Source organism: Palaemon carinicauda, chromosome 8, assembly GCF_036898095.1.
Source record: "Palaemon carinicauda isolate YSFRI2023 chromosome 8, ASM3689809v2, whole genome shotgun sequence".
Taxonomy (NCBI): Eukaryota; Metazoa; Arthropoda; class Malacostraca; order Decapoda; family Palaemonidae; genus Palaemon; species Palaemon carinicauda.
Genome location: NC_090732.1, coordinates 86,628,809 through 86,643,597, shown reverse-complemented (window position 1 = coordinate 86,643,597; position 14,789 = coordinate 86,628,809). Strand labels below are relative to the sequence as shown.

The following is a 14,789-nucleotide window of genomic DNA, read 5'->3' as shown; positions in this document are numbered from 1 at the left end:
TGAATATTCTATAAAAAAAAAAAAATCTGGAATATGTGTATCATAAAGGTGTATATAGGAATGACGTTTCAAAAGATCATGTCGAAAGATTATTTGAATTTCTTTTTACTTATATCCACGTCAGTGAACATTCAAAAAATGCATTAACCTGTGTGATTAAATTCAAGGATATATTGCTAACAAAAAAGGGCCATAACTTTTTACAAGATGTGCTTCTTCAATCACATAATCGTTCCAAAATCTTGTGAAAAAAAAATCTATTTGCTTAAATTTTACCTTCTACTATTCTATCCTTGTTACTCTACCAATATGGGGTTAGAAAAGTATTTAGCGTTTTTTTTTTTTCTTTTTTTGCATGAGAGATAAAAACCATTACTTGTTGCCCTCGCCAAAATCGAAGGTTTGTGAAAAGTATGTATTTGTCCCTGTCTGTTTGTTGGTGAGTAACTTTACACAAAAACTACAGTGCCGATTTTTCCCAAACTTGATAGTCATGTTAGGTATGACCCAGGGATGAATCTGTAACATTTTAGATAAAGTACATCAAAATAAAAGTACGCAGCAATAATTTGAAAGTACGCAGTAGTACTATTTTGTTTGTGAAGAGTATTAGTCAGAAACTACTGTGTCAATTTCAACGCAACTTGATGAACATGTGGGGTATGACCCAAGGGCAGTCCATTAGATTTTGAAAAAAATACATCAAAGTACAAGTGTGTAGTGGAGTTAGGAGCAAATTAAAAATTATTCATGTAAATATACTATGATGTATATACGTATAAATTATAACAATTGCAAATGTGCATTTCCTAATAAAAGATAAAAAAAAAAAGTTAAGACTGCTTTGCGTGGAGAAGGCAGGCTCTCTAGTTTCTATTGTATTTGCAATAAACATTTCTAATTTCGTTTTCACTGGGAGGCAAGATAGAAAATCCTCCTGTTTATCTTTATTATTGGGTAAGATAAGAAATATATTTGGCACTTCTTTTACATTAAAACTAGATTGAAATGAAATCCACCTTTCTTTAGCATGTGACCACACAAGAAATCATTCTGCGTTTCTTTTGCATAGAGGGATGAAATCATTTTACAAAAACCCGATTTTTTGAACTCTCAGACAAAGTAGGAAAAACCTCTTCAGATTTTATTTCATACTCTTGATTTTGGTAAAATATCGTCAACCTTCTTTTCTTTCTTTTGCATTATTGGATATAACAAAAAGATTTTGCATTCTTTCACATTAAGATATACAAACCTTAATGTATTACTGAGCAAAAACAAAACAAAACAATGTACTCTATTTCTCAAGGATTTCCTTCGTACTACTAGGAGAGGTGAAGGAAACTAAGCCCTACATTTACAAAATAGTATTTGATGAAATATATCTTCAGAGATTATCCATTATTGTTGTGAACGTCTGTATTCATTTTGCATTGTCAAGAATACTGAAAACAGAACAAAAGTCATTTCTTTGTCCTAAGTGACAAATAAAACAATTGTAGATAACCAAGATGTTATGATATCCCAAAGGATTGAAAAGTAATATGTCTACTGCTCTGATTGTAAATGTGAGAGAAAATTAGAAATAAGCTTTGTTAACTAAAATTTCCGGGTACAGTTAATGAGTCTGCTAAGAGCACAGAAGCAGTGCTAGCGAAATTTCATTACTCATCTCAGCCGTCTCTATGACGCTGTTTCTATTGTGTAATCCTAATGCTATTGCATTTTGGTTATAGGATATGCATTGAATATCAACTTCCTATGACTAGGGGAATTCTCCCTCATTGAATGAATCTTGATTCTACGTCTAAATGTGAATTTACTGTATTCGTTAGAGCACCCTAACTTAATCGTCTCGTTTTAGAATTTAGACCGAACTTGCGCATAAAAACGCCCGGCTTGTTTCCTGATAAAATACAATTAAAATATTACAATAAGATATCTAATAAAAAAGTTTTTCAAACAATCTGATACATACAGGAAATGAAGAATACATACTACAATCACCAAAAGTAAAATTTTAAAATCTTGACACTTTCAAGACCTATTAAAAGTCAGCAGATACGCAAGTGACCGAGAGAAAGAATATTTTTACTATCTTTTGAATGGTTTCACTCTCGGTAGGATGAGCATTACTTCATCGAGGATCTCTCGTTTTGATGACATATGAGTCTTATGACCGAGGTAAATACGCATGTCTGTTTTCTTCTAGTTTCATCTCTTTCTCTTTCCATCTTTACTGCGACTAACATTATATATTTGCTGCTTAGGTGTACAGAGACATTCTCAATTATTAAGAACGTCCCTGTCTGTTCCCCTCGAAAGAGCCAGAGAGAGAGAGAGAGAGAGAGAGAGAGAGAGAGAGAGAGAGAGAGAGAGAGAGATAATTTCTATAATTCAGTTACATATATATCATACGAAAGCAATAACCATTAAAACTTACATCTTGGGCGGCAGTTTCCTCGCTTCTCCTCAGCTTCTCGAGCCAAGTTCTCTCGACTCTCATCTTTGTCTTGTACTCGATCGCGCGACCTTCCTCCTCAATTTTAGCGGTCCACTCCTCCTCTTTCCCTTCAATTTCCTCTTCCAGTTCCTCCTTCTCTGCCTTTAACTCTTGGTTTTCTGTGGTAAGAGTCATAACTTCAGCAGTAAGTTCCCTCTCCCTCTCAGAGAGCTGCCTTGTTTTCTCTTCAAGTTCCTCCTTCACCTTTTGAGCGACCTCGTACTTGATCTCCAGTTGCCTGCACTTATCTCTTTCCTCTCTAAACTTCCTCTCTGCGTCCGACCTGTCAAGATTCTGTTGGCGATTGGCGGTTTCGGTGGTGGACAACCGTTCTTTGAGGCAGCGAACTTGTATATCGTAGTCTCTGGTTTTACCACGCAGTTCCTCTTCAAGCTCTTGGACTCGCATCTCGTACTCAATGGTTGAGCGGTCGAGTCGTCCTTTCATAAGGGTCGCGTCCACTTTCATGAGTTCGTTCTGTAAATTGGAAGCAAAGCGTAATTACTTTTTCTATACCTGAGGGTCAAAGCAATAAATTAACAACCCATTCTCAGCTTTTAATTACCACAAAATAACTATTGCCAAAATTTACTAAAATTGCCCAAAGCATAAATGAAGTTGGAAAAACAGATGCATAAACCCTTTAACGAGAGGAGTAAAATAAACTGAAATTCAAATTCCCCACACCAAGAGCAATGTTGATCTAGAGATACTTATGGTCCAAAATAATAAAGGTATCTTTAAAAATGAAGGCAAATTATCTTTAATAATCTTAATGTTTACCAAAGTCCACAGGTTGATATTTTTTAAGTTAACACTTCTATTCTGTATATTGGTATATTCTTTTTTTTATGGGAGTATCATATAAATGGTTTAATGGTACGTATCCACGTAGATACTTGGAAAAGGGCAAACTACTTAAACCCAGGCTTGAAAAAAAACTTATACAAGGTGGATCTCATTTTCTCTTGGATTAAACTCAGCATTAGTTTTTATATTTCATGTCAGTACTGAGTAGATGGAAGATAAATTTGATGGATATAAGAATGAGAAGAGAAGATAGAGTTTGGGATGGACTGGTGGTAGCGTCCTCGCATGGTGTAGCATCCTTGCCTGGTGATTACCAGATTGGGATTCGAGTCTCGCTCAAACTCATTAAGTTCCTTTGGTCACTGGAACCTCACCAAACTTATGAGCTAAGGATAGTGGGGTTTGGGGGAGCCTATAACTCTAACTGCTGAGTCATCAGCAGCCATTGCCTGGACCTCCTTGGACCTAGCTTGGGGGTGTGAGGGCGTTGGACGCTGATCATATGTAATATGGTCAATCTCTAGGGCATATAATACATGGTTTTGGCCTTTTCAAAATGAAGAGAAATTCAGTTTGAGGAAGAGTGGGAGAAAATTTAGCTTTAAATGTAATGAAAAGTGATTTTCATTAATGGAAAGGGGAATCGCAAATAGAGAAAATGCATATAACAAAATTAAACTAGGGTTAACAAGAAAGTAGAGAAAAAATGTTTGAATGCTACAACATTTACGAGTGTGTGTCATATTATTAGTAGGAACCGTTTGTTTATGTGAGAAAGTATGAAGAGGGAATAGAAAATGTGAGTTGTTGGAAGACAAAAACAAAGGTTCGTGGCAGGAAAAAATGTATAAGCTCCTATTACATGACATAGGCGAAGTCTATGTATAACTATGTAAAATTGTGGGTATAATATAAAAACAAAGAAGAAACAAAAAGAATCAGATTAAAGAAATTAGAGGGTTGAATATGAGCAAGGGCATATGAGAAACGGAAGTAACCGTAGCGAAAAATTTTAATAAGTAAATGTATTTCAGTATAAAAGAAAAAAAAATTAGATTCTATCTTAATAAAATGCAATTTAAATGAAAAAAAAAGTAAGTGTTTTCAGGGTTTATTAGGCATACATGATAAAATAAAAGCAGTCCTGGTAAGGCATGAGTCAAAAGGGTTGATGCAAATCTTGATTAATCTAAAGAAGTCCAAATTATTTTTGAGGATACAAATAAGGCAATTAAAAGATTAAGGAATGAAAAGTTCCCATCGTCTGATTAAGACTAGTGTGTAATTCTCTATTATTATTACTTGATATTATGATGGAAGGATCTATGCAGCAGAATCATGACATTGAATACAGGTGCTAAGATCTAGGATAGTAGAATTGGTGGTGAAAGCGCCATGGATGACTGCAGTTTGTCAAATATATGATACTGATTGGAAATAGTGAAAATAAATTTCGGAGACTAATTAACAAATCAAACTGCTTTCAACGGGGGAAAATTAGAAGTAATTATGAGCAATAATAAAGTTACGAGACTAAGTGGAAATCAAGAAATCAATATTGATGTTGTTTGTGGAAAATTAGAGGTGATTAATATGTATAGGTAATTCAGAGAAAATGTAATGTAGGATTTTTTAGAAGAGAGAAGTGGGTCTCAGTATAGCTGAAGCACGGAAAATCCTAGGATGTAAACAAAAGACTAGTAATAAACTTGGAATGTTTATGGAAATCATGAGTGGAATGCACTGGGGTACTGTAAAGCCCATGGTCTGGGCAGTTCCTGTATGTATGAAATATGCCCTCAGTTGTTCCGTTGGTTTTTATAGTTGACACTCTGAATTATCAGAAAAAACTATGGCACACTTTCTGAACCCTGGTAGCAAGTGAGAAATTTAGGCTCAATTTAACTATGTGAGGCGAAAATTTTGACACGCAAATTCAGTGTAGCTGAAAAATGCCTATAACTCCCGTAAATTTCTACGCACAGGGATTATATACCACGTAAAAACTCCTTTTAATGAGCTCTTTAAACATTTACCTGCAGAATAGTATCGAGCCATAAATTCCCAAAATACTACCAAAAATTAAGAAATCTAATAATTTACGTTCCTAAAAAGATTATACAATATCATGAAATATTAAAGAATACATAGCTTACAATAATCAACAAAGCAATACTGTAATAATAGAATTATTATAGGCTATTCATGACACTCTATACATAGAGGAGCACACATTACTATCTAGGAGGATCTTTATCATTGTATTAACACTAATATTTGTTGTTTATTAACTTTGAAAAAGTTCTCTATAAAACAAAATCTTGAACAATTTTCAAATCAAAGCAAGAAAATGGATGATACCTGTGAACCATATTGTCTTGATTTTGGGAAGATTGGACTTCAGTGAAACTAAATTAAATATCAATACACTACCTGATGAGTAGATAATGCAAATATGGAGCGTAGCTAATTCTGGCCTTAGTGAAAATGAACTACTACTAAAATCAATAGCTTTCCTCCCAACTAGTAGTGTTCCTTAGCCCTTATCCCATCACACAGGTTAATATAATATACACTATCATAAAGATCCTGCACGGAATATTCACTAACCAGTGAATTGTGATCAAGGACTATTCCGAGGAGCTCGAAAGATTCAGCTGATACGGCAAGAGGAGTTCAGCAATATAGTACTCTGTTAATGGTCATTTCATATGATAAAAATTGCTTTAGGATGTCTTGCAAAATATAAAAAAAGTAGTGATCAGAGAAATACTGACAGAGTGCTGTCTTTGGGGTTAATGTCATAGACACTCTTCCAAGAGGAAAAATATGTCAGATCACTAAGAGGTATACAGCCAGTAAAAGATTCTTTTTAAAGGTTAAAGCGGATAGTATTTTCCCCATGAGGGTGATGGCATACCAAATTATCAGGAACAATTGAAATAACTCATTTGAGATATATAATTTTACAGAAGCTAAGAAAAGAAACTTTAACACAACTGAAAGAATTTGAGGCTAGGAGTGAAAGATTGATCCATGACTTTCATGATTTTGTTTGAAAAATTCTGAAGAAAGTGAAACTTTCAGATGTTGGAGTAATTTCATTCATCTCAGGTTACATGCAGAAAACTTAATTTGCAGCGACCAAGAAGGCAATTAGTTACTGCAACTTCAGTCACTATAGAGCCTACTTCCACTCTTTGCTGCCTTTGATTTAACTAAATACATGTAATGATGCATCTTAAAGACATACAGATTACCAAATACTGCACAAACAATTTACTGGCCTTCTATGAAAGGACAATTTATGATAAAGTGAACTCTGCGACATTTCAAAGAATTTTGATAAGATATGGTCTTAGAGCAAAAAATTAACAGACTCAAAAGGGCGCTGGAAGAATCTTAAGCTCAAGAAGAAAAAACTACGTTGCCAAGTAGGAGATAACTTATCAGTTACAAATTTACACAGATAAGTGTTAGATTCAAGCCCAAACCCATGAGTTAGATGTAAACTGATCTTTTACAACATCAGCAACTTTGCTTTAGGCAAGATATATTTAAGCAATTACAAGACTCATAGAAGGAAATGAGGTCCATTTCATATTACCTGCAGAGAGATGGAGCCATCTCAATATCTTTACAAATAAAGAAGTAAAGGAAAATATCAGGAGACAAATGTTAAAGAGTGAAAGCATTGGCAATGTTTTATATAAGTTTTTACACAGAGAGATTTACCACTAAAAAGGTTCGCTTCTCTTCCACTCTTCATAGGAAAAACCTAAAATCATTTGCTTCAATCTGTAGACCAAATAACTCATCCAGAAATCAACTCATTGTGAAAATGTCCACTTCTATCGAACACTTAATATCGGTAAAGAACGACAGCACTCTATAAAGGAATTACTTCAATAAATTGTTTGCTCTTCTTCATTTCTGTTTGACGAGGATAAACTAATGACTACAACAAAGAAGAGTTTCATAGCTCATGTGCTAGAGAAACAATTGAAAACTGATGATCAAAATACACTATTTACCTCCAGGAAGACAGGATTTATTGTAGATACAATGGCTAACGTTTGTGAAATGAATACCTCTAATATAAAGGCATTCATATAGTTTTTTGACAATACATTAAATGCAACTCATTTTCATTCAAGAAAATTTCGTTTTTCATTCTTATGTTGAAAAATTTATAAAGGATTCAGAGCGTCAGAAGAGGGCAAACAAGCTTCTAACAGAACTACAGGACATTAATAAACAAGATACCGTTTCCCGCGGAGATGGAAAGATTTTGGCTGTAATTTGGGAACAAGAAAAAGCTAAAGTCCCTCCTTCATCAAATGACTTTAGATCATCCATGGAAAAATACGTACTAGATATGTCAGCAACTTCAGAGGTCCAGTTGAATATAACCTCCACTCACATAAATTTACAGCTGCATTGGTGTCTGAAGTTACAGTACTGAATTCTGGTGTAGAAAAAGCTGACCTATGACAAATTGTTAAACCACTCTATGCAATTAAACAAGGATTCAAGCAATTTTTCATTATTTCATCATGGGTGCAGTGAACTTTGGATCAAATCTGGATCTGAAGACTCAATCAGCTATATTCCCATTCCCTCGCTGACTGCTCAGCTCAGAATGGAACTATGCCAAGAATTGCTTGCTCTTTACTCACTGCCTAGCTCCAATTTCACAAGAAAATTTGCGACTAAATTTGCTAGTCCAAAGGCACACCGAAAAAAGTCAGGTTCACGTAGCAGAGGAATATTTGACAAAAGTACTGAAACGGACAAAAATGTGTAAAACAGCAGATCACCTGATAAGATAATGTATCATCCTTCCAAGAGGCCATATTAACAGAACTACTACCTACTAGCTTTGCAAAATAAAAAAAAAAAAAAATAAAAACAAAAAATGTTGGAAAAGCTTATTTTGCCACATATTGCCTTTCTGTTCTATCTAAACCTCCTTGATCCAACTCTATATGGTTACAAAATAGTTGATGATCTCTTGGCTCCAACAGATGGAAAGAACCAAATACCTGAGGAATTCACTGTGAAGTGCAGTTGTATAAATTGTGTAATATACCACTGTTCGTGTTGGATAAATCGTATATCCTTGCTGCAGTTCTTGTTTATGTCGAAGTGGCGTGGTTATAATTGGTGTAAACTGTAACAGTTCATTGGGATGAGAAATGTTAATAAAAACACAAGTATGAGAGACAAATACTATTCTTCGTTCATTAAAATTTGTCTAAATTTGAGTACTTTACAACCGCAAAGTTCAACCTTATCAGAAGGTTTAGTTATTAAGATTAGTGAAAATGAGATATGAATATCAAATTAGTGATATACTTGTATTTAAATTAGTAATTATATACTGTACTTGTTTATCAGTATTCTATGAATTTATAGAATGTAAATTCAGTTTTAACAAAAGTGTCATTTTAGACTTCTTACAATGTAGGAAGAAAATCTCACATACTTATGTATGTGCTGAGAAAACCAAAGTTCTCTGGTGTCCCTAGTAAAAATTTAATTAAAATTATTATTACAGATCTATGAATTAGTCAAATTCAATTATCAAAATTTCAATATCTATCCTGCCATGACACCCTTTTAATTCTAATTACTAAAAGTAATTAAAAAAGTTATCAAAAGTGTCTTAATGTATTCAAAATACGTAAAATAGACAATTTCTTGAGATTTTGTTAGGTTTTAAAAAAATTCTAAACTGAACAATACAATAATAATGTTAGTGCAATTATAAAGATCCTCCTAGATAGTAATGGTCATAAAGTAGCTTAGTGAAAATAGAATTTGTATCAAAAGCTACTGTAAAATTCTGTGTATGAAATATCTTGAATAATCTACAATTATATGAGTACAGCGTTGCTATGTTAATTATTGTTAATCTAAGCCATGCATTATTTAATATTGCGTGATTGGGACCATTTATTTTTTTGGGAAACTAAATTATTAGATTATTTACTACGACCTAATATTGATCTGAAAGGTAAAGATTTATATTTTGTAATTTTTGGAAAGGTCTCCTTAAAATGAATATATTGAGTTGTATATTAAAGTTTAAGGGGGAAATTGGCATTTTATGCCCAGCTACGCTGCATTTACAAGTTAAATTATCACTCGATACAATGAAATTGAGCATTAACTTTTCACTTCCTGACAGGTTTTAGATGGTCTACCCTAATATTGGGGGTAATTCACGGTGTCTACTATAAAAAACAAATAGAGTAACTCCCGGCAAATTTCATGCATATGGAAACCCCCACCAGGCCATACATTTTTGTATGTGAATTGTAAGTGCTATATGCAAATAGAGAAAAAAAGGTTTAAGCAATTTACATGAAATATATGATAGCATAGGTGGTACAAAAAAAAATCTGAAGAGGTAAGATATGAGGCAGTCTTCAGAAATGGTAAAAAGATTTGTTTGCGTGAAAGGAAGGAATGATGTGTTTTGAGATGATTCGCTCATATGCAGAAGAAAGATGTCTGATTAATGAGAAAAGCTAATTAGATGGATGAATGGAAGACCCAAAATTGTTAGAAAGAGGGTATTAAAAAGGTAATGGAAACGACCAAATCAATACGCGGTTTATGTGAGATTATGAATTAAACAGCGGAGGTAATGGAAGTATTCAGAACCGAGGTTTTATTCATGCTTTAACAGTTAAAGTATGAATGTGAATAGTATAGCTTTTATGTCTATATTTTTTTGTCAGTAAACACACCCCTCAAAAAGAGTAGCATCAGATGATTTCAGTCTGATAGTAATTCTGCAAGTCCTTAGATGTGAGGTTGTAAGGTTGTTATCCTGTCCCATTCTTCGGCACCAGCAAAATCTGGCACCTATTTACAGATAGGAACACTTTTGTGTTACAGTTGGGATCGAGCAAACACTCTTGACCTAAGCACTGAACCACTAGGCCATGGAGACCGCCATCCCACTATGGCTTCAATATATGAAGTAATCCTTCGGTTATCGCTAGTGTTCTGTTCCAGGACAATCCAGACCCCGCAATAGCTGAAAAACTGTGTAGTAGATACGGAAATTTACGGTATATCTTTTTCATTATTTTCCAAATGTTCATATTTTCTTTATTTTCTTATAAAACCTTCTAACACTCTTATAAACCCGTAATAAAGCCATTAAACATTTTTCAAATTAAAACATACTTATATTGGAGACATCCTTTTCTATACTTATATGGAAAAAGAAAATCAGAAAATTTATTAACGTATGTACTGCTCAACTAGGTTACGACATTGACCAAACTATGAGTCTAACTACTGCAGTACTCAAAAGAAACTGGATTTTGATAAAACTTATATACAGTATATACATGCACACACACATATATATATATATATATATATATATATATATATATATATATATATATATATGTGTGTGTGTGTGTGTGTGTGTCTGTGCGTGTACTGTATATATATACATATATATATATATATATATATATATATATATATATATATATATATATATATATATATATATATATATATATATATATATATATATATATATATATATATATCAATCAACTGTATCCAATAATAATGTATGAAATGTTTCCTTATCAATAGTGTATTATGAAATAAAAATATCACAAATATAATTATTTTCCCTTATCTATCTCTGGCACTATCATTCAGGCAGTTCTTTATACATGTTGCATAAAATTTTCATAATTCTGACCATCCTTTGCATTCATATCTTCCCAGGGATTACCAGCCTGCTCTTAATACTAGGTATATAGCTAATTCTAATAGTTGTGCCTTCTCCATCATAGGGCTCAATACTACACAGTATTCTAAAAGTTTTATTCCAGCTTTGGCCAAATTGTGGAATCGGTATTTGAATCGGTGAAACGTCAAAAGTTAGAACTTGAAGCAAGTGTTTCAATGTTGAACAGGCTGAAATAGGTCTCCCTTTATACTTTGTTCATGAAACATCTATTTTAATGTTATTACTGTTATTAAAATACTCCAAATCAATTTATGAAAATATCATCAGAGTATGACAACCTACTACGTATGGCATTCATAGACTATAAGAAAACTTTTGATTTTGTCAAATCCCCAGCAGGAATGAAAGCCCTTCAAAGACAAAGAGGAGATGAATCTTATGTTAGAACACTTGAAGATATCTATACAGGAAGTACAGCAACCCTAAAACTACATAAAGATGATGAGGAAATTCCTATAGAGAAAAGAGTTAGACTGGTAGACCTCATCTCTCATTAATTATTCACAGCATGCCTAGACGAAGTTTTAAAAAATTTGGATTAGAAAAATTTTGGAATTAACATTAATGAGGATTTGCGGATGACATTGTTATGTTAAGTGAATCATAGGAGGAATTGCAAAAAGATGATAGCAGATTTGAATAGCGAAAGCAGAAATGTTGGACTGAAAATTAATATGAGTAAGGATAAGAAAATATTTAAATGGAGAGAGAAAATCTGGTGATTGTTAATGAATATGTGTATCTAGGACAGACATCAAGTGTTTCTCCAGGACACAAGACCAAAATTAAATGAAATATAAACATTGAACGGAGAGCCTTTGGTAAACAAAATGAGATTATGAAATGTATATGCCACTACTTCTAAAAAGAGAAGTAATTAATCAGATGGTCCTATCATTTCTAACCTATGCATCAGGAATTTGAACCCTTACTAAAGCCTTAGAACATAAGTTAGCTACAAGTCAGAGAGAATGACAGATAATAGATGAATATTAAGAATAATTGAATGGGTCCCTAGAGATTGCAAAAAAAAAAAAAAAAAAAAAAAAAAGAAGCGAAGGAATAAATGACGCTGGATTGACGAACTATGAAAGGTTACGGGTGTGAACTAACATAAAAAAGACCATAAACAGACGCAAGTGGAAGAGCATGTCTGATGCCTTTATTCTGCAGTGAACTAGTAAGGGTTGATAATGATGGTGATGGCTTCTCTTTTAGTTTATTTATTTCGTTATTTTCTTTCCTCGCCGGGGTATTTTTCCCTGTTGGAGCCCATGCCCTTATTATAGCATCCTGCTTTTCCAACTACGATTGTAGCTTAGATAATAATAATAATAATAATAATAATAATAATAATAATAATAATAATAATAATAATAATAATAATAATAATAATAATAACGATGTTTATAAGATGATCAAAACTACCGTCTACGCTTTTCAGATCAGCTGTTGAAGGCAAACTACCAAAGCATTTTTCATTTCTTAAGAGACAATTATTACTTGAAGTATCATTTTATTATGCCATATAAGGGCTTGTAGTTTTTAGTAAAAATACTTCGCTCGTATCTTATCGTATGTCGATTTCAATGGCATATCGAAGTTTAGTGGTTAGATGCACTGTGATTATTATTATTGATACTATTACTTACTAAGATGTAACCCTAGTTGGAAAAGCAAGATGCTATACACTCACGGGTTCCAACAGGGAAAATAGTCCAGTGAAGTAAGGAAATAAGGAAATAAATAAACTACAAGAGAAGTAAGGAACAATTAAACATATTAAGAAAAGTAACATTAAAATAAAGCTTTCATATATAAACTATAAAAACGTGAATAAATGAGTAAGAGAAATAAGAAAGAATAGTGTGCCTGAGTGTATCCTCAAGCAAGAGAACACTACCCCAAGACAGTGGAAGACCATGACGAAGATGCTACGGCACTACCCAGGACTAGAGAACAATGGTTTTGACTCCGGAGTATCCTTCTTTTAGAATAGCTGCTTACTATAGGTAAAAAGTCTCTTTTGCCCTTACCACGAGGGAAGTACCCACTGAACAATTACAGTACAGTAATTAACCCCTTAAACGAAGAGGAATTGTTTGGTAACTTCAGTGTAGTTGAGTATGAGGTCAGAGAAGAATGTGGAAAAAAAATAGGACAGAGTATTCGGTGTATGTGTATACAAAGGAAAAATAAGCCGTCACCAGAGAGAGGGATCCAATGTAGTACTATATGGCCAGTCAAAGAACCCAATATCTCTCTAGCAGTAGTGCCTCAACGGGTGGCTGGTGGCCTGGCCAACCTACTACCTGTATATTTTACAAAGTTTATGCGGTTATTTACTTTTTCTTCGTATTCTTCAAGTAGTGGCTTGTGCAATTTGGTTTACCTTTTCATAAATCGAGAAAGGTATAACGTATATGCCAGTCATATTCTTCTTATCGTGATCTGTAAGAACTACGGAAACAGTTTACTATGGTGCAAAAACTGAAATGCAATTGAAACTGCTGTTGTTATCCAACTCGATTTTTCAAAACAAATCGATACGTTTATCATTCTCTTTTACTTTTTGAACAAGTAATTAGGATAAAGTGAACACTGTGTAAGTGGACAAGCCACGGGAACATCGAGTACTTGTATTGTTAAAAGAGCGATACATTTTTGCTCTCTGTCCGATACATTGGTTGCAGACTGAAGCAAATCTTATGATTTTTTTTTACCTAGCATGTACATATATATAATTATATATGTATATATATATATATATATATATATATATATATATATATATATATATATATATATATATGTGTGTGTGTGTGTGTGTGTGTGTGTGTGTGTCTGTGTGTATGTGTGTGTATTTACACATTTCATGCACCGGAAATCTAAGACCAATTTCTCCGTGTGGATTTTTGACGGGTATATATATATATATATATATATATATATATATATATATATATATATATATATATATATATATATATATATATATATATATATATATATATATATATGTATATATATATATATATATATATATATATATATATATATATATATATATATATATATATATATAATAAGAACTTAACCAAGATCACCTGCAGCATACGTTTCTATCTATTTGTGGTATGTCTATTGGTTAACAGTGCCGAAGGATGAAGAAAATTCAAGAACAAAAGCAAAATGGGTCAAGATAAGCATTTAGAGGCGGAGGGAGCATTAATATACGATTGATATGAATGATAAGCTAAAACGGTCCTTTTTTTTTTTTTTTTCAAAATATATTTAATTTTATTCGATTCACTATTTCAATATTTGTACCAATGTGCCAATAACGCCTCTACATTGTTGAAATAAAGTGGTATATGATTCGACAAAATTATCTCCTAGATTTATGTTATTCTAAAAAATGTGTAGACTTTATGGCTATTGTACTTTATACTGTATAAATATTGAAGATTAGTAGTTTCTATTGAAAAGTAGGAATATAATTCCTGGAAGATAACACAATGAAAAAGTAGTATTTTACATAAAACGATAATGCAAGATTACATCTTAAATAGAAAAGTTGGCCACAAACAACAATGAACTGCAAAAATAATATACTGTCCACAGATATAACATAAAAGCATGATTCATAATTTGAAAAGGAGCAAAGCTTTTTTCTATAAA

The 14,789-nt window shown here is 32.8% G+C and overlaps 1 protein-coding gene across 7 annotated transcripts in view; it reads right to left on the bottom strand.

Moving 5' to 3' along the window:
* Positions 1 to 14,789, bottom strand: part of LOC137645794 (trichohyalin-like) — a 996,644-nt gene that overhangs the window by 478,334 nt on the left and 503,521 nt on the right. For all 7 annotated transcript variants that reach the window (XM_068378737.1, XM_068378740.1, XM_068378739.1 and 4 more), the window contains exon 10: positions 2,444 to 2,980. In XM_068378737.1, coding sequence (XP_068234838.1) covers positions 2,444 to 2,980 — 537 coding nt within the window. The remainder of the gene's footprint in view (positions 1 to 2,443; positions 2,981 to 14,789) is intronic.